We start from the raw sequence: 22311 nt of genomic DNA on the forward strand, positions 1-22311 counted from the left end.
AAAGACTATCTGTGAGGTTCCTTAGTCTGCTTATATTGCCGCTGCTATTACAACTACAGTATTCTTGAACTTACCTTGTAATTACCACACCTTTCATAAACGAATGTATTCCTCTATACGTTCTAAAGCTTTAGTAACGCCACCAGTTTCCATATTAAAAGGCTTCAAATGCACAGCTAGCATGTTTATTGTTAATGCAACAATGAGTGAACCCAGACCAAATAAACAGTTCCACACTTCATCTCAAGATCAAAAAGGACACTGAAGAGATTCATAAAATTAAATACACCATCAAAATAAGTTTCTATTCTGTCCATCAAAATCCTTCGCCCCAATGTAAATGATCTAAAAACATTTGGCAATACTGAATAAAGCTCCATCCAGTTTAGGTTAAAAATATTCCTGCTTACCAGTGGTGATGTCATCATCCACTAGGTCATGCTCTTCTTCTTGGACTTTGGCCTCTGGTCCTGAGGCATCAGGAGCAGAGGTGATAGTTTGCATGGCTTCTGCTGTTACTCCGGCTAAAACAAACAGAAATCACATGATTTCGTTAAAAGGTGGGGGGGTAAATGCAGACTAAACCTGTAAAACTTTTTACTTACTAAATGCAAATACATTAAAAATTAAATACAAAACATTCATCAAAATGAAAAGGCACAAGTCAATGCATAAAGCATTCATGTGTGCTATTTATTTACATGCGTTAGTGTACAGGGTATATTTACTTTTAATCAAGTTCTGGGAAAAAAATAAACAAGATGTTGAAGTCAATTACATATTTACCTAATTCCTTTCATTGACGTTTTTGCTAGTTATTCTAACTGTTTTAGACACAATTATGCAATAAAAAGGAAAAAAACCCACCAGAGTTTACTTCTCTTTGATACAGTTTGTTTATGATTTCGGGGTGAGGTAGGAAGGATAATGACAAAAGAGATACTTATGCCCTGAGTCTAAACATGTGAAAATGTATTGCCCAAGAAGAGCATAACATTTTCCTCTGGGAAGGAATTATAGATAAAGTCAGATAACTATCACACAGAAAGAAATTAACTGAAAACACACACGACAAAGACATCATAGGGCCAAAGGCTCCCACTTTGAAAATTACCTGAGACTTGTCAGTTCATACAAATGTCCTTTCCCTACACAACCTTGTATTTCTGATATGTTATATTGTCAATATGCATCTACCACATTATTTCTAATTTGGCAATGGATAGTACCAGTATGTATGAATTTTTTCATGTGGTTATCAACAGGTATTGCTTAATCATGGTATATAAAAATCTCACCACTAAAATTAATTAGTATGAGGGGCCAGGGATTTAGCGCTGCTACCTGTCTTGTAAGCACAAGGTCAGAATTTGATCCCCAGTGCCAAAAAAAAAAACAACCTCAAAATTAATATGAAAAATAGAAAAAATGGAAACAGTCTTTGTAGATAGAGAGGAGAAGAGGGGTTGAAAGGAGGGCAGGGGAATGGGGAAAAAATAAGAACCCAGTTGGATTATGTAAAGGTGTAAATTTCCATTCATGAATGCCATTATACTGTATACCTTAAATGTACCAATACAATTTATTTTTAAAAATTAACTTTAGAAGTTAAATTTTCTAATCAAATCTTAAGAGACACTTTAATGTTTGCCTATACAAGAGTCATTCAAATACTTTAAAAGCAAATATTATAAAAATTCAAAGAATTCTTTTATTCCAAGGTATATTAATTTGCACATTTCTATGTGAAGTTCAACACTGCTATCTTGGGTTTACCAAAGGCATCAAGAGATGAAGAATCCTAGTTATTAATCACCAAGAACGATCCAGAGCTAGCTGACCAACAGGCAGTTCCAAGCTCTAACAATTTTATATGAAGAATACATACAACACATTATTTTAGTATCAACACTTGTTTAGAGAAGCTCTTAACAACAAAATACTAAACAACAATCCTTGATGAATGGTAAATAAGCTGCCTCTTTGCAGAAACATTTTTTACTGTTGGGTTTACAAATCTTTTTAACATGAAAGAGATTTACTAGAAAAGCAGTATTAATTGCTTAATTAAAATATTTATCAGTAAAATAATCACAAAGAAAAGGTAATTTTAAGGTAAATTTCACATTCTAAAGAGAGACAATGTTCAAATAAAAAGTTAAAGATCATTTTTCCATATAATTAAAATATAAACTGAAATGTCTCATCAGTCTCACTCTTTATAATACTTTATAATTTTTAAAATGACAAGAGAAACAGGAAAAGGATATTAAGAAACAGCTTCAAAACTAACAACCATTATTATTAGTACTTTCTTATAAAATTAAGAAAGTCAATGAAAATAAAGTGGGGTCAAGGGATCACTTGTACAAATCCATTTACATTTATCTTATTTAATCTGAGAGGCTAAGGAACTGTTCAACATAACACAGCTATAGTATGAAGATGCAGGTTTTTTTATTTCAGACCCCAATATCCTTTTATCCCCAATTCCTTCCATGACTGAGTTAACTGTGGTAGAAGGGGAGGTAGCACAGAACATGACAGCTTAATCATGGGAAATCATGAAAGCACACAATACTGCGTATAAATACTGTGAGTCCTCCATGGAATTTCTGTACTGTCAAGCAACTATTCAACTGAGGGGATTCAGTAGTTAAGGATACAGCCTAAAGAGCAAATATGTATATTTCAAGTACTGAGTTTGAAAGACAAGAAGCTATGCTGAAACTAGTTCTTTGATAGATGTTTTCCAAAACAAAGGGTTATAAAATTCTTAGCAGAAAAAAAAACAACTACAGACCAATTATTTTCCAAAAAATAGTCTCAAACATCCTTAATCAAATATGAATAAGCAGAATTCAACACTTATAAACAAAATTATATATTATGGTCAACTAGAGTAGAGTTTATTTCAGGGATACAAGTATGGTTCACTGCATTTTATAAAAGACAATCAATGTAATTCAAACTATCAATACACTAAAGAAGAAAATATTACACGATCACATCAATCTTGGACAAAATTTAAAAGTCAGTCTTATTATTTTTATCTTATTGAGTTTATTGGTATTCTTTAAGTATAGAGTAGAGTCACATTTACCATTGGGATCTTGTACCTTTACATGACAGATCTCGGTTCTCATTTTTTCCCAACACCCCTGCCTTCCCTTCAACCCATCCCCTCTAGCCTCCCCTGTTTACAAAGACTTTGCTTCCATTTTTCCCTTTTCTCATATTTTTTCTTGTCCCTTACTTCCTTTCCTCTATTCTTCCCACTTCCCCTACACTTTTAGCCCCTTTCTTCCTATTTCATATTATCAGTTACACAATTTGGATCTTATCTACACTTTTAGTTTTTCACACCAGGGAAACTATTCAGTATTTACACATGTGTCTTATTTCATTTAAGAGTATGGCCTCAATATGCATCCATTTTCCTATGAATGATTCTGGTTTCTCATTCTTTATGTTAAGTAGTATTCTATTTTATAGAAAAAACACATCTTCTTCATCCAGTCTCCAACAGATGGGCAATTGGGCTGTTTCCAGTTTTAGCTATTACAAAGTGTGTGCACATATATAACTGTGGTATGATTCTTTTATTTCTTTTGGAAAGATAGATACCCAGCACAAGGATAGCTAGGTCAAATGGAACCTCTAATCCCAGCTCTTTGAGGTCTCTCCATATTGATTTCCACAGTGGTTGCATCAGTCTGCACTCCCACCAACAATGGAGAAGAGTTCCTTTTTCCCCACAACCCTGCCAACATTTGTTATTGGTTGATTTCTTGATAGCAGCCATTTTTTCTGAGGTAAGGTGGAATCTCAGTGCTGTTTTCATCTGCATCTCTTGAATGACCAGTGATGTGGAACATTTTTTCATATATTTATTTTCTGCTTTTACTTCTTTGTCTGAGAAATGTCTGTTCATTTCAGATGCCCATGTTTGAATTGGGTCTTTACATTTGGGGGGGCCTGATTTTTTCTGAGTTCTTTATATTTTCTAGATAATAGTTCTTTGTCTGAGAAGCAGCTGGTAAAAATTTTTCCCCACATTGTAGGTTGTCTCTTAGCCCTCTTGGTGGTTTCTCAGTAGCACAGGAACTAGAACAAAGAATCAACAACTGGGATCTGATTATATTAAAAAGCTTTTGCACTGCAAAATCATGATTATTTTTAATTCTGGGAAAAACAGGAATAGAGGACAGTTTCCTCAACTTTGATAAAGAGTACATACTAAAAATGTAGGCATAACATTTATGCTTAGAGATAGAAATCTAAATGTTTTCACCTTGTGATTAAAAATAGATAAATATATCCACCTTCACCACTCTTTACAAGTTCCCAATGTACCAAAACAAGAAAATGAAATGAAACATACAAAGTTTGGAAAATACAATGTAAATTGTTCCAATGTGATAATTAATTTTAGGTATCAACATGACTAGATTCGGAGACACAGTACCTAGGCAGCTTGCAGAGGCTTTTGCTTGAATTGAGCCCAGATACTGGCTTCCTTGGGTTTCTGACTTGGAAATGGTCTATGATCAGACTTCTCAGCTTCAGCAATTAAAGAAGTCAACACTATCCATCGTACTGGTTGTACTTCCCTGAAGAACTCTGACCACTGTAAGTGATTAAATGACCACTATAAAATGAGTATTTGCAGGGAAAATCTTAGAGGAATCTTCAAAAGAAAAAACAAATATAAACAGAACCACCAAAACTAATGATTGGCTTGATCAAGGCTACAGAATGCAAGATTTTAAAAAGTAAATAAATTTTATTTCTACATGCCAGTAATGAAAAAATCGACATCTAAATAAAAAAATTTTTAAAAATACAAGGGCTAGGGATTTAGCTCAGTGGTGCTGCCGCCTGCCTCACAAGAACAAGGTCTCAAGTTTGATCCCCAGTACCAAAACAAACAAACAATGACTTTGACACATGAAATATTTAGATGTAAATTTTTTTAAAAATCACACATAGGACTAGTATGATGACTACAAAATTACAAACTACAAAACACTGATGAAGAGTGATATAAAAAATGAAATGGAAGAATATACCATGTTAATTAGAATGTTCCACAGTGAAGATGTTAATGCTCCACAAACTCTGCAGAGCACAGCTGTGGTGGCACATGCCTGTCGTCCTAACACCAAAGAGGCTGAAGCAGGAGTACTGTTGTGAGTTCAAGGCCAGTCTGAACTACAGAGTGAGACTCTGTCTCCAATAAACAAACAATAACATTTCTACAGCAATGTTTGTGGATATACACAGAATCATTTTTAAATTGTATGGAAAAAGAAAATAGAATAAAAGAATTCAGAAAAAAGTCGGTGTACCTGAATCCAAGACTTTGTTATTAAAATATGTGGCTGTGACAGAAAGACAAACATGTAGATTAATATAACAAAATCAAAAGCCCAGAAAGAGAAATATAGAATTTGCTCAACTGACTTTGGATAGCAGTACAAAAGCAATTCAAGGTAGAAAAGATAAGGAACCAAGCTTCACATACAGAAATCTTTGGGGAAAACCATATCCAAACAACAGGATACAGCTTATATAAAAATTAACTCAAAATGAGTCATGGACTTAGAAGCAAAATGTAAAAATTTAAAAATTTCAGGGAAATAATATAGATGAGATTTAAATTATACTTGATATCAAAAGCAAAGTCCACAAATAAAAAAAATGGCAAGCCATTAAAATGTTTGCAAAGATCCTATTAGAATAAAAAGACAAATTACAGATTAGGAGAAGATTAAAAAAAATCACACATCTAACCAAGGGACTAGAACCTTAAACCTACAAGTAACTCTAAAAACTTCACTAAAAACAGTCTGTTACTTCATCAAAAAAGTTAAATATGAAGTTATCATATGACTCAGCAATTCTACCATCGGGGAATGAAAAGGCATGTCCACACAAAAACTTGTAAATATTTACAGCAACATTACTCATAAAAGCCAAAAAATTGAAACATTCCACGTTCATTAACTGATGAACAGATAAGTTGATATATTCAGACTACAGAATATTATACATTAAGTACAAGGAAATAAATGTCTATTACATGCTGAGACATAACACTTAAAACATTATGATAAGGAAACCAATCACAAAATACTCTAAATAATTCAATTTATATGAAGTGTCCAAAATAGTCAACTCTATTGCAACAGCAAAAAGATTAGCATGTTAGCCTAGGGCTCTGAGGAGTCTGAGAAATGGATAATGGTGCTAATGAGTACTGAGGTTCACTTTAGTTGATGACGATGTTATAAAACTGATGTAGTGATGGTTGTACTGCTCTGGGAATAAACCAAAACTTCTGAATTGTTTACTTTTAAGAGTGAATTTAATAGTAAATGAACTATATTCTAATATGTCTGCTTGTAAAAAGTCCAATTTTCTATTATTCTACATCAATATTTTCTACCACTTCTCTGAACTTCTTCTGCCATATTGCTGAACAAAAAAAGGAGAAAAAGAGTTATTCAGGATATTTATATAGTAAGAAAGCAAAACTCCCCATGAGTATTGTGTCAGACAAAATGTTTCAAAAATGTAAATAATGTTCTTGATTTGACCATATTTATAATTCATTCTGTTAACATCTTCACAAAGTATCTGCTATTTTGTTACTAATCTGTAAAAAGATCGATTTTTTTTTTACTTCAAAATTGTATCTATTTCTTTTTTTTCAAGATAAACTAAATGTCCTAACTCCCATCTGATTGGGCTTTATGATGGTAACAAACTGCTGTTCTGAAAGACAGTAAAGGTAAGAATAATGAGAATTGGACAGACCAACTTACTACATTCAATTCTCAAATCCAAATGTCACAGCTCAATCAAAATAAATTTTAACAGCTTGCTTGTAGGGAATGACAGAATCTTTTCATCGTGAACTTTTGGACCACATGATTACAGTGAAACATTGACAAAGGCATTATGTAATAATTCTAAGCATGGTAATCATTATCTACAAATGAGGGAATAATAACTTTTAAAAATTCCCAACTATAACTCGGCTATTTCTAATTGCTACAATATTTAGTTGGTATTTTACTATCTTATAATCAGTAGATATTATTGACAGATATTCTGTAAAAAGCAAAACTGCAAGGCAGAAATAAAATCGGTGGTTGCTAGGGGCTACAGGAGTTATGAAGTACGAACTATAAAGAGGAGGAGCAAATTTTGTAAAATGATGATGCTGCATTGTACTCTGACTGTAGGAGTGGGCACGTTACTATCCACATTTGCTCAACACTACACACCAAAATGGTGACTTTTCCTATACATAAATTGTACCTAAGTACACAACTTTTGCAGGAAGGTATAAGAGAAGGTACAATTAACTGTCATTAAAAAGAATTAAAGATTATGCCAGAATACAATACTATTTTCAATGAAACAGATGAGAAAAAAAAAGTTTACTTTCTTCCTGATATAAAAAGCCTAAGCTTTATAGAGCGTTAAAAATCACTTCCTCATTATTCACTATCAAATGAAACATTCCTGGATAATATAAAAACAACTCTTTACAAAAAACTTCCCTAGAAACTTCAGTTTCTTTCATACTCATAATCAAGATTATAAATGTCAATTATATAGTGACAATTTTATTTTCTTATGTACTTGATGTAAATAAGCTTATTTGCCAAATTACACTATAAAAATCTAAGAAGACATTTATTTTTTGAGTATTCCCAAAATACTTGGCAGCAATGAATATCTCATAATATCTTATAATATCTCTTTGTATTCTATTCAAAATAGACAGTTTGAATAGAATACAATTAAAGTATCTTTAACCCCAAGACACAAATTATATTATTTAAATATAATCGAAGATAACAGTAATGATGTTTTAAGGAGATAAAATTAAAAAGTACAATGAACAGTTAAACAGAATAAGATATATAACAAAAAGAGATAAAATAAATTAATGAAATGACATTCTTAAACAAAACAGTAAGTCCCCAAATAAAGATTTCACAAAATTTTAAAAAATGAGTGAATGTACCAGATAGTCGGTTTTTCTACATGCATTTTATTTTATGAACCAGATAGGAACAAGAGAAACACAAAACTGGTTTGAATTAATTTGGATACAACAGCATAAAGGAAGAGGAGGAAGAAGAGTTAGTTATAGCCAGCAGGACAAGTTAGAAATAGAGAATAAGGAAAACTACTGTGAAATCTTGTCCTGGCTAGATTTCTAAATACTTAAGTGACTTTTCACTGTAACAGACTACACACATAAAATGTCCCCATTTATGTATGATATTTTAATCACTTTAGAAAAGTTTTTAATGTAAATATAGTAAAGCAATTTCAAAAATCCATAATATAAAACCAAATTTAAGAATTCCCACCAGTACAATCATACACATTATTCTAAAACTCCTATCTTTCTTATTAGCTTTATAAACATTTCTCCAGCTGGTTAACAGTGTCTGGGTAACAATAAATAATAACTCAAGAGACTCCTACAATGTCATGCAATTAACTTGACAATCAAGGATAAACTGCTAATTTTAATATGATAAGATTTACAATACAGTACTTTAATTAGCACTGAGGATAAAACCACTTCAGCTCACTATAATTTTATTTTATTGAAGATTAGACTGTAGTGATAATACTGTTAGTAATAAATAATACACAAAATACTTAGAAAAATTATATTTTTCATTGTCATAGTAATGTAGATTTCCACTGAGATTGAAAATTGTATCCAAAAGAATAGCAGGTATTTTTATTTCATCAGTTTCTCACAACTGTGTTTTTCCAGTGATCCAATTAAAGTATACTGGAGGCAATAATTTGATATGAACATTCAGTCTCAATGAAGCAAAATTTAACAATAAGGGAGGGACTGTGTGGATATCTGTAGTTTCTTTCCAGGCAGAAGGCTTGAATTTATTGGAAGCAGATCTCTGCAGTGACTGACCAGCACTGCCCCACATTCCCCACAATCCTTATGACAGACAGACGGCCTGCCTCACATTAATTCACTTCACACCACTTCTATCGATCTGCAGCCAGTTCCCTAGTCTCTCTGCACACATTGCTTGTCTGGCTGCCTACATCCACATCAGCACATACACACAAAGGCCATAGAAAGATAACCTTTTGCTTTCCATTAAAGACACAGTATCCACTTTTCCTTCTGCAGTAACATAAAAAATATAAAATATAACACTTTTATTTCTTATAGATGTATTGTAGAACAGACTTTCTATAAGAAATGTTGAGAGTTTAAGAGTGTTCATTCCTTAATTCTGAATACAGTTTTGATTGATCAGAAACAAGTTAGCTTATTAAAGGTAAAAGACAATTAAAGAAATAAAAATATAATTAAAAGGCAATATCTTCAGGCATGGATAATTACAATTATTTGTTAACATTAGCATTAATGTTTATTTTTAAATTAAATATATTTTATTAACTAGTATTTAAAAAATTTTTAGAAAACTGCTGTTACATATAAGGTAATTATAAACAGTTCTGAAAGCTACAGAAAGAACATATTTACTGAAAAACACCCAAGGAATGGAAACTACAGGTAGTGTAGAGAATATAACAGAATATCAACAGAATATAAATGTGAGAAATAAAGCTTTATTAGTCCTCTCTTCCAAAAAGAACTAAAAAATAAGGCATGGCTAAAATCATATCTAATACTTCTAATTTATTGCAAGTACTTTAAAAATTATTTCAGTTTGATCTGCACAGTGTGAGCTGGTTTAACACCAATTCTGGATTCAGAAGACACAAATGAAGCAAAGATTTATATTGTTCAACCTACCAGGTGTTGTGAAACAAAGTCAAAACTATCTTTTAACACATAATGTTTTAACATTATAATCTCTGGCTGATTAGGAGACACCAACTATTAGCAGAATTATATATCTCAGAACTCTGGTGAGTATATTTTCCTGTTTAAGAAGATACCTTTGAAATCCTTCATCTATTTATTTCACTTTTTTTCCCCCTGGCATTACTCAGGCAAAGGTTACACCATTTAAGAGGTAACAAAACAGGGTACTACACACATGCGTTACATTAAGCATGTTGGTATTTATAGTAACAGTAAATTGTTTTGGAAATCAAAGAAAGAAAAACTGATGAAGCCTGCTGAAGTTAAAAGATTTAAAAATAAGGATGTTGAGATCTGTGTTAGGCCTAAAAGATGAGATATATCTGAAAAACAGGGAAGCTGAAATTGGCAAATATGAATAAAACAATTCCAACGGCATGATAAAGACAAGTAACTCTGCAAAGTTCTGATATTATTTTAAACACTCAGGTAGACTCAGTCTACTGTTTAACCAGCCTTGTACTACGTAAGGCACAAAATGAAAAAGACAAAGTTACCTTCCAAGAAACTCACATATGAGCAGAGGCCAGGGGAAGTTATTAAAAAATCAGAAATATAAGAAATAATTTTATTTGCATTTTAGAAAGATCTTTCCTGTAGCAGTTTAAAAAATGAGTGAGTAGGACTAAAGAATGGAGATAGCAATGAGGCCAATGATTTTGAAATCATGCCTCTTGGAGCAGTAGAGTTTCCTAGAACAGGATACTCATCTTTAACTCATTACACATGATAGTGTGTGTGCACGAATAAGAACACACACATATACTTTATAAAAGTTCCCATTAAGAACAGATAACTCTTCACACAGAGTCAATAACTGATCGGAAAATAAACAAGAACATTCTGATACTATCATCCTAGTACATGACGTATTTAATTGGCAGCAAATATGCTATGAGAAATCACACTATAAGGTACTTGGGATATTACAACTTTTCACAGTAAGTTAGATATTGTGATGTCCTTTGATTTTTATTATTTGATAATACTCATTTCTATATAGAAGACAGCAGGATGAGTGAAATTCATGTTATGTATATTGGGTTAACTCTTAAGAAAACTAGCAATATTATATTAGTTTACATGCTACCACTACATGTGCTCTGAATATTCTGATTTTATAAAAATAGAAATCAAATAAAAACTCTTAAGATATGTTACATATACAGACAGTGAGTTAATAACTTGGAAAACATATGATAAAAAGGATGGTATCAGCAAGAGTGGTACTTGCAGACAAAAATAAATGGGAAAACCAAAACATAAGATAAAGCTATAACATTTCTAGAAGAAAATCAGCATGACCTGGGGTTTGCCAACGAATTTTTAGACAAAGTACAAATATTGAGTCATAAAAGGAAATCTAATAAATTGGATTTTATCAAAAATGTAAGTTATGCCAGGAAAAGGGTACTTTTTTTTTTTTTTTTTTGGTACTGGGGATTGAACCCGGGTCCTTGTGCTTGTGAGGCAGGCAGTGGTGCCACTGAGCTAAATCCCAGGCCCTAAAAGCCACAGACCAGAATAAAGATTAAAGATCTCTGAGATGTGTGTGTGTGTGTGTGTGTGTGTATATATATATATATATACACACACATATATTCTTGTACCCAGTACATATAAAGAATTTAAAACTCAATAATAAGAAAACAACCCAATGGGAAAATAAAAATAAAACAAAACAAAAACCTGGGCAAAGGATCTAAACAGACATTTACCCAAAGAAGTGGCAAATAACCATATAAAAATATGTTGCTTAGTTATTAGTGGAATGCAAAATAAAATCCCAGTGAAAAACATATGTATTTCATATTTACTAAAATGTGTGAAGTTTTAAAAAACTAAAAAATAATATTAGATACTAGTGAGGATGGTTTAAACAACACAAAATCTCATTCACTGATGGTAGGAATTCAAAATGGTACAACTACTCTGGAATAGAGTTTGGTCAATGTTTTTTACAGTTACACTTACCCATGCAACCCATCAATTCCACTTCTAATGGGTATTTGCTCAAGTGAATTGAAAGCTTTATTGCCATACAAATCCTCTACGTAGTTATTGCAGCTTTACTCAATCACCCAAACCCGGAAAGGCCCAGATTTTCTTTACCAGGTGCATGGATAAACAAACTTTGCTCAGTCATATAATGGGCCACTATTTAGTAGCAAAAAAGGAATAATACAGATGAATCTTAAATGTACTATTGTGCAAAATGAAAAAAGTCAAATCCAAAAAGCTACATGTTACATGATTCTATTTATATGGAATTTTGGAAAAGTTAGCACTAAGAGAGGGGACTTGATTATAAAGAAGCTACACAAGGAAATTTCTGAGATTTTAGAAATGTTCTGTATGCTACTATGCTGGTACGCACGTGTCTCCATTCACTTATTCACAACTAAAGACTTACATAGCACAAAAGTAAACTGTATTAAATGTAAATATTTAGGAAAATCATGAATCAACCAGAATGCTAGAGGAACCTAGGATGAACGGCAGACTCAGATAAATGAAGCCAGCTTTATTACAAATGTATGGCATTCCCTCACTGAACAAGGTACAGAGAAAAGAAGCTGACCTAAGGAATGTCAGGAAAACAGGCCAAAGCACTGGTTAATGTAAAGATAAAGACAAAAACGACACTACACACAAACACTATAGTTGGTAAAGTGGTTTGTTTTTTACAGGATATGGGCAGTCAATTCTAAATTACTTTTTATGTGTACTAGGTTGAAAAACAAGTAAATGTATTTTAGATAGAAAGTTACGTTTCTCACATTCAGAGAAAGAAATTAAAAATGAGCAAAAAGGAAATAACAGAATGAATCCTCTGGTGGTGGTAGTAGATAAAAATGGGAGGTATCAGTATGAACTCAGGTATGAAAGAAACAGAGACACAAAGAGAAATCAATTTAGATATTTCCAGCTCTGTCCATTGAGATGTCCTAGCAACAGTGAAACCCGAGTAGTTATAAGCACACCAAGCATCCAGATCTTTGTTTCTAATACCGCCATTAAAAGAACCAAGGTTTCATAGAGAAATGGCTGATTCTAGCTATAGTGCAGAAAAAAATACGCAATGAGCAGAGGGAACGTGTGCCAGAGAATAAGAAAATGCTTTAAAAAATGAGATCATGTTAAATTAACAATGGAGCCAACTGAAAAGAGCTTCTTTTGTCCAATGCAAAAGTAATCTGAGTAGCAAAATGGCATTATAAAAATTCTATTATTTAAATACGAATCTACTGAGGGCTTGGAGCTCAGACATTAGGGATGAAAAGATTAAAGTCTTGAATTTTATTCTTAAGAGATTTCCGTAGAGTATTTAATAAATGTATTTGTTTTTATGAAGACTATATAGCTTAAAGACCACAATGAAATACAAATTATGTGTGAATTGGAATAGAATATAAAGAAAGTAGTAAAATGGTAAGCCTCAGAGAAAACGAAATAAGCAGGTACATGAAATATATTTACTTAAGCCTGGAAACATGACAAAGTAGAATCAAACTGCTCAAGACATAAACATTCATACACTGTAATGAGCATAATGCTTCTACAGAAGCCCATCATTATTCCACTACATTACACTGATTAAATCTCACAATTCATTTTAAAAAACTATTCATATCTGGGCAATGATTTAGAGAAGAATGAAAGTAGAACATAGGGTACACCAATCATTGCATCTGGTACAGCTTGTAAAGAATTAACTTGCAAAACAAAGTTATAAAAATAGTAAAAACCACCCAAATAAATACTATAATAGTACAGATAGTACAATGTAGAACAAGAACATAAACTTTCTCTTCTAAATTCATTCTATAAACAAAAACAAAACTTTTTTAAAGTAGGTAGCCATTCTTAAATTAGAGCTATAATTTTTCCTTAGTCTGGTATAGTTGGTAGAGGGAAGATGAAATATAATTACAAAAAATAAATTATCATTAAAGAAATTTAAAAAGATTACCAAAATGCATTAACTACTCTTACAGAGAATGCTAATTTAAAAAATTATGCTTTGGGCAGGGGATTTAGCTCAGTGGTGTCGCCGCCTGCCTTGCAAGCACAAGGATCCAAGTTTGATAACCAGTACCAAAACAAAAAAAAAAGTATATATATTATGCTTTAAAGAAACTGCACTTCTGGTACAAACTGCTCTATTTTTAAAATGAAAACAATTAAATTAAATCCCCCAAATTTAGGAGATAATCTGATTAGGGAGGTACAGAAGGGTGAGCTGGTACAACAATACATAAATATTTAAGCCAGTTGTGGTGACACATGCATGTAATCCTAACTACTTAGAAGGCTGAGGAAGGAGGATTACAAGTTCAAAGGCAGCTTGAGCAACTTCTTGAGACCTTACCTTGAAAACAAAATAAAAAAAGGGCTGGGGATACAGCTCAGTGATAGCATTCATGAGGTCACAGGTTCAGTCACCAACACCCCCAAAAAAAGAAGAGGGCAAAAGAAAGGAAGGGAGGGAGGGAGGGAGGGAGAACAGAAAAATATCCTCACAGTGAAATGCTTTGGTTGTCTGAGGAAGAAGCACCATTTTCAGCAGCCCTTATGAACAGCTATCCCACAAATTCCAAAAAATTGGGAAATTTCTCTGTATTATTACATTCACACATAATATAAACTATAAACTGTAGGATTACGATTATAAAATATTCAATGAGTTAACTAACTGGTGCAGCTATAATTTCAAGTACAAATACTTTTTTACCTTCAAAGTAAGGAAGCTTATTATATCATCAGTATCATGTAATTGTGTTATATTTACAATTCTTATTTAGTACTATGTTGGCACAGTCCCTATTTAGCACTAACACAATAATACAAGCAGTGTGAGGAATAGTAGTTGAAAAAGAAGAGGTAAAATTATTTCTATTTACAAATGAAATGATTAGACTTATTTGAAAAACAAAGAATTAAACAAAGATGTATATAAACAGTAAGAAAATTTTATATTGGGTTATACAACAAAAAGTCAATAGCAAACAAAAACTAGTTAAAAGATGCCATGGAAGGAAAATAAACCACCAGAGCAATGACTTATGCCCAAAACTGTTTACAGAAAAATTTTAAATATGAAAAATAATAGATTTTAGCAAATGAAAAGTTATGCTTTTCTATCTTTAGAATACCTAATGTGATAAACATGCCAGTTCTCCTTAAATTAGTTTATAAATTAAGCAAAATTTCAATAAAAATGGCATTGTGTTTTCCCCTCCTTAAGCTAAACAAAATGATTATAAAGTTAATTTGGAAAAACATCAAGAAAAGTCAGGAAAACACGCAAAAAAGAAGGGCTTTGGGGAACTAAGGGGCCATAACCATTAAATGTTAAAATATGAATTAACTACAGATCATGGGATAAAACACATAAAACTACATAGAGGAACTTATTGTATAGTGATCCCTTTTAGGATAAACAGAATGTAGGAAACAATAATATTCATTCTTCATACATTAAGTGAACCAATCCTAACGGACATGTAAAGGAGAAATGATTAAGTATCAGAAGAAAATATCAGAAAAATCCTATAACAAGAAAAACTGCCACTATCTAAAAAGACAATCTGGCAAGTATAAGAGTGATAAAAAGAAGAAAAAAAGATGATGAAGGAAGGATTATAAGCAAAGTAAAAAGAATATGGCAAACTAGAAAATATCTGAATCTTAAAAGGGTAGATCCAACAGTCCCATATAAAAGTGAACCAAGATATGAATTGTTAAACAGAAATTCAGGACAATCAAATGAAAAGACACTAAGTTAATTCACAACAGAAAAATGAAAGTAAAACAATATTGAGATGTTTTTGTTTTTGTTTTTTGAGATAGGGTCTCGCTATGTAGTTGAGACTGACCTGGAACTCACAGCGATCCTCCTGCATCAGCCTCCAGAGTGCTGGGATTATAGGCATACGCCACCACGCCCAGCTTACAATATTGAGATTTTAGTTCTCACCTACCTATCATGGTCACAAGACTCCAAAAGCAAAAGGATTAAAATGTGTTCCATTGAGAAGAATGGAAAAAGACAACTCCTTACATAGTTTCTGCTAAAAAATGCAAAATGGTACTACATCTGAGGCAAATAATTTGGCAAAATATGCACACAATTATCCTTAAACTCAATAATTTGGCAAAATATGCACACAATTATCCTTAAACTCAACAATGCCAATTTTATGAATGTATCCAAGACACATGATCAAAAAAAAAAAGGTGAGCGTGGTAGTGCATGCCTGTAATCACAGCACTTGGGAGGCTGAGGCAGAAGGATCGCTATGAGTTCGAAACCAGTTTGTGCTACAGAGTGAGTTCCAGAGAAGTCTGAACTACATAGTGAAACACTGTGTCAAAAAACAAAAAAGAAAAAAAGAAAGAACAACAACAACAACAAAAAAAGACATATGAACAGGTCCATTTATAATACCAACAATAGAAAAACACCAAAGATCCATTAATCCAAATGTTAATAAAATATAATCCACCAACAAAATGAAAGTATCACACAGCTATTTTTTTAAAAAGAGGGGAGATAAGAGATGTCTTAATTTCTAGGATATGTTAAATGAGAAAGCTAGGTAAGATACGCATTTAGATGTTACTATTTAGGGAAAGAAAGGATATAAATAGATATATGTATTTGATCATGTTAAAAATAAGAGGTACAGGAGAGATGACAGATACTTCAACAAATATACATGGAAAACTGAATAATATCTACATCCAAAAGACTTAAATTGAACCTTGGGCTTGCATTATATTAAAAAATTAACTGCAAACAGTTCAAATGCCTGAAAAATTTAAAATTGCAAAATTATTAAAAGAAAACATAAAGGAAAAGTTTTGTAACTTTGGAGAGCTTGATGATTCCTTAGATACGGCCCTGAAAGTAAAAAAGTAAGTTAGACTATATCAAAAGTAAAAACTTCTGTGCATCAAGATACAATCAACAGAGTAAAAAGGAAACTTACAGAAAGAAAAAAATTTCAAATCACATCTGATAAGACAATATACAGAATATATAAAGAATTCTCTCAACTCAACAACAAAAAACCAGACAAAATTAAAAGCTAGGCAGCAGACTTGAAAAGATATTTTTCCAGCCAGGCGTGGTGGTGCATGCTGTAATCCCAGCACTCAGGAGGCTGAGGCAGGATGGCTGTGAGTTCAAGACCAAACTGGGCTACATAGTGAGTTCCAGGTCAGTCTCAACTACATAGTGAGATCCTGTCTCAAAGACAAAATAAAACAAAAAAAGAAAAGGTAGTTTTCCAAAGATAATAAATGAACAATAAGCATATGAAAGATGTTCGGCATCACTCAAAATTAGGAAAATGCAATCAAAATCACAAAGATATATCACTTATTCATTAAGATGGTTGCTATCAATAAAATGGAAAATGACAAAGGTTGTTGAGGAAAAAGAAATTAGAAACCTTGTGCACTATTGGTGGGAACTAAAAATAATATATCTATTATAGAAAACAGAATGACAATTTTCTCAAAAAAACTACAATAGAATCACTACATGACTCAGTTGTTTCACTTCTAAATAAACACTCAAAATAATTGAAGTAGGGTCTTGAAGAGATATTTTTACACCAAAGTTCATAGCAGCAATATCCGTACTAGTCAACATTCACACTTACACTTGGAGGAAGCAACTCAAATGTTCACTAATGAATGGACAGATAATAAAACGTGGTGGATACATACATACAATGGAATATTTAGCCTAAATTCTGACACGCTACAACACACACAAAACTTGAAGACAGAATGTGAAGTGTGATAAGCCAGTCACACAAAGACAGACACTGTATGATTTCACTTTATTTCAAGAGTAGTCAAATTCATTTCAATACACACTTTAGTATCTCATCTACACATAAGTTACAAGGAAAAAGAGGAGAAGGAAAAGGGGACTATAGTTAAAACAGAAAAAAATGTGAGATAATGAAAAGATGAAAATAAAGTGTTTGTAGATGGGGAGGGGAGGAGGGGGTGAAGGGAGGGCAGGGGTAAGGGGAAAAAATGAGAAGCAAGAGGTACAAGATCCCAACAATGAATGTAACTGTACTGTCTACCTAGAATGTACCAATAAACTCAATTAAAGCTGAAAAAAAAACCAGATGATTGATGTATTGATGGATGGAAATCCTATAGATAAAAGGAACTATAACAGATATAATCAACCAATTACAATATGTCAGTCCATATCTTTTGAGATACAAGTAGGTATTAATAAATAAAATGATATTGTATTTGCAAATGGCTTCAAAATACCGAGGTGTAGAAGATGAAGGGGTATCAACAAAATAAGTTTGCAAGAGTTAGTAATGGCTCAGATTAGGCAGTTGGTACATGAAAGTTCATTACATTATTCTCTACTTTTACATATGCTTGAGATAATATAAGATAAAGTTTTAAAAAACTGAATAGACAAATATGTATATTTTCTACCCAAACTCAGTCTGTAAAGTTTTATCTCAGCATTCAAACAAATCATTTAACAAGCTATTATAACAACTCCATGCAGCAACTCCAAAAGGAGTAAAAAAAAAAAAGATTTACTGATTAGTAGTAAAGGTTAATACAATTCCTTTGAAATTATCTGTGTTGGATGTGGTTTCTCTCCAAATCCCTAGCCTTATACGAATCACTACTAAAGATGTTCGGCCAATAATTAATAGAAAAAGGAAAGCCTGAGTTTGTAAGAAGCATTTCTTTAAATTACTTCTTTTTGTAAGAAGCATCTTCTTTACAGCATCTCTACAGCATTTACCAAAACAAAAAAAAATTTTTTTAAATGTATATAATCCAGGTTATGTACTTGAATGATAAATTTTAAGAATGATCATTTCTTTTGTTCACAATGGTTATGTCATGCATACCACAGAACCACAAGGCATGTGTAGCTAATGATTAAAAAAATGGGAAGCAAATATATGCAGAATTAATTACATATAAATTTCTCAACCAAAAAATGTACTTTTACATACTTAATGTGAAAGAAAAATAATCAAAGCTCAAGTAATGTACTGTATTTCTTACAAAGGTGTACAAATTAACTTACTGATTCCACATACAACACATCACAGAAGCTACTATACTTACTATAACACTGGGGGAAAATGGATATCCACTTCACAGATTTAATCTCATTAAACGATGATTCACTAAGTCAAATAGGCAAAAATGATTATTACAGAGGACTGCCAAATGCATCATGGCTACTAAAAGATTACTGACTATGTAAATCAATAATCAAACTATAAGTCACATTTAAGTCCTAAAATCAGATGGCTGGCCAATCCATGTCTCACAGGTTAGCATATTTCAAATAAAAATAATGAAGTATGTACCAAGCACTAATAGAAAGTTCAATATTGTTTCTGTGCTTCCTGGAGACAGCTATTTCAGACAATACGGTGAGACACATACTGAGCAGACCCTCTGCTGCTGCCAGCTGCAGATGCAGTGTATTATGAAGTGCTACGAAGAGCACAGCTGGTTATCTGTTGGGGAAGTAGCAGGGGAACATTTCCCTTCCCAAGTTGCCATCCAAAACTAAGAGTTACAGAAAAACAAAGTGATCCCCCATGGTAACAAATCTGAATAATTTCCTATATATATAAAATAAAGTTTATATTGACTCTTTACTAATTCTACCCTATATCATATTTTGTTTGTACATGCACCTGTGCATTTACAGCATGTGTGTGATACAGAAAATCATGTATTACAACAAGATGGCAATTAGTGAGTAGATGATTTGCAATTATGCTAGATGGAACTCCTGAAGACCAAAACAAAAACAAAAACAAAAAAGCGTGAAGAGTTCACTGAACAAGTACTGCAGTATTTTTCACTGAAAAAAAAAATTTTAACTGCCTTAAAAGAAAAAACTAGTTTAAATTTTTATCTGTTTTAAAAATTTGGACCTTAGTTAAGATTTCACATTTTACTATCTAAAATATTTGAAAAACTTAGATTTGTTTATTCCTGTTCTTTTACCAAACAACCAACATATAAACAGTGTTCAGCGATCTCTCGGGTAGAGGACATGGTATCACTTTACTCCAATGCCTCACTTTCCATTAGACTTTTCCACAATAATCAGCCATATTCGGTAAGTTAGTCACTTATATGTCACTTACAAAAAAATCTTTCAAAAAACAGTACTTTTATTCCTAATTACTGTCATCTCATTTGGAAATGCTGACATAAAAAAAAAAAAAACAGATACATGGTTGAGGAAGGAGTAGTGAAATCCCTCTTGCTGCTTATCTTGCCTTTGAGACCCCTCATGATAGATCCCTTCTCTGTAAGCGTCAGCAGTGAGGAGATGGAATAGGAAAGGCTTCTGACCCCAAGTAACTACCCCTGTATGGGGAAAGCTTGGGATGATCTCAGAATCCCAATCAATCTTGAACATAGAGACATCTAAAATTATATGGTAATTTGAAAGTGACCCTAAGAAAACAGTTTAAGAAGAGTATCATGACTCTATAGAATAAGATTATAATGCCCAATCCTCTACCCATCACCCCAAGTTTAGAGACTTATTTCTAGTTTAGTTTTTCCAACCGTGATATTATTTGAAGACTGAAACTTGCTAAAGGGGCAAAAACAAATACAAGCAAAACAAAACCTGAGAAAAAATACCAGGCATCCCTTATCAGTGTGTGTGTATGTATGTATGTGTATGTATATATCTTCTTCATTTCATGCCTGTAACATAAAGGTACTAAAAAATAAGCTGTTTTATATCTTTGTACCCACAAGCTATGCCAGAAGTAATCTGTGTTTAATTACTACAGAGATAACTATATGCTTTTGAATCAACAGGAATATTCATGTTTAAGAACCATCATTCTTTCCTTTTACTTCCCTTTCTCAAAGCTGAGTCGTCTTTAGTACAAGTACGCATTACAAATGTAGGTCTCACCTTCCTTTCCTAGTAACTATTAAGTCCTTTCATAGGACTACAAAAAAGAACTGTGATTACAGCATTGCCATTAGTTGTAGAAACAATTTTTAAAAAAAACAAGCAGTAAGAATAGGTGGTTGTGGTTGTTTTCATCTCTAAATCAAGCAAGGAAAATCTTTCAAGTGATGGGTAAGTTTTATAGAACAAACAAAAAATATGTACAGAAAAATTACAAAAATTCTAAGTATTGTTACAGATGATTGGATTGGCATTTAACAGGCTCAAAGAAGAAACCAGATCAATCTCAACCTTGCTGGGGTCAATTTGAGTGTTCAAACAAATAAAACAAATTTTTTCTTTGTGCTTGTGTACTAGAGGTACTAAAATATTAACCATCTTTATAAATGCCATGCACAATCATTTATAAATATTAAAACATTTAAAATATACATTTGTGTCAAAATATTAATAAATTGTGAATATAATAATTAGGACAATATCACTAGAAAAATTAAAATACAAAATGTCATACTGCCTAAAAAAATGCGTAAGGAAAAGGGAGGAGAATGGATATAAAAAGATATTTTACTATAATTTGGTCAATTTAATCCCAGAATGTATAAACAAGTCCAGAACAAAAATCTACTATTAGCTTTGACAATAAAAAGAGAATAAGTAAAATCAGTTCATATAATTTTCTCACAACACTTTAAAATTATTGCTTTCTTTCTAAACTGTAAGATCTATTTTGTCATATACAAATTATAAGAAAGCTTTAAATTATCAAAATAATGTGAATGCATATATGGTATAAAATTATAAATGTCTTACAAATCAAAATTGGACTTGTGCATATATATTCAATATGTAAGAGTTAAAGTATCACAAGATTATATGTTCTTTATGGCTCCATAAAGAACAAGGTGAACAGGACTCAGTACTTGTACTGGTATAATCTGTATTAGAATAAAGAAAATATATAAAAGCTTACTAGACTCTTGATGTACTACAAAAACATGCTCCAATATTCATGTGCAGTGTTTTGTAAAGTACTTTATTTCCATTAGCATTATAAATTTTTGTTCTTCAGCAAATCAGCAAGAGAATAATGGCACAAATCAATATCATACCCTTCATAGCAAGTAATAGTTGGCCATTTATTACAACAAAGGCCACTAGAATCTCAGCTCAAGGTATATCATGCATTTCCATTTGAACCACATTAAAAAAAATAATTTATCAGGACGAATGGGTTATTTTCTTTTACAAAATAGTCTTCACAGGCTTAAGTACCTTCAACTTCTTAAAGCAGGAAGTATACAAGTATCTCAGAGAAAGCCACTTATGCCTCCTAGGGGCCTTGTCACCAACTACAAGTCTTGGAAAGGTGACAAATTTCTGCATCAAAGGGATGGAAATAGGGAGAGACTTGTGAACAAGAAAAAAGAAG

At 32.2% G+C, this 22311-nt stretch overlaps 1 protein-coding gene across 2 annotated transcripts in view; it reads right to left on the reverse strand.

Annotated features, from left to right (window-relative positions):
* Wdr7 (WD repeat domain 7) overlaps positions 1 to 22311 on the reverse strand; it is a 351633-nt gene that overhangs the window by 199897 nt on the left and 129425 nt on the right. For both annotated transcript variants that reach the window (XM_010611541.3, XM_010611542.3), the window contains one exon: positions 411 to 524. In XM_010611541.3, the coding sequence (XP_010609843.1) occupies positions 411 to 524 (114 nt within the window). The remainder of the gene's footprint in view (positions 1 to 410; positions 525 to 22311) is intronic.

This window comes from Fukomys damarensis, unplaced genomic scaffold, assembly GCF_012274545.1.
Source record: "Fukomys damarensis isolate Sample0158 unplaced genomic scaffold, DMR_v1.0_HiC HiC_scaffold_30, whole genome shotgun sequence".
In the NCBI taxonomy this organism is placed as follows: Eukaryota; Metazoa; Chordata; class Mammalia; order Rodentia; family Bathyergidae; genus Fukomys; species Fukomys damarensis.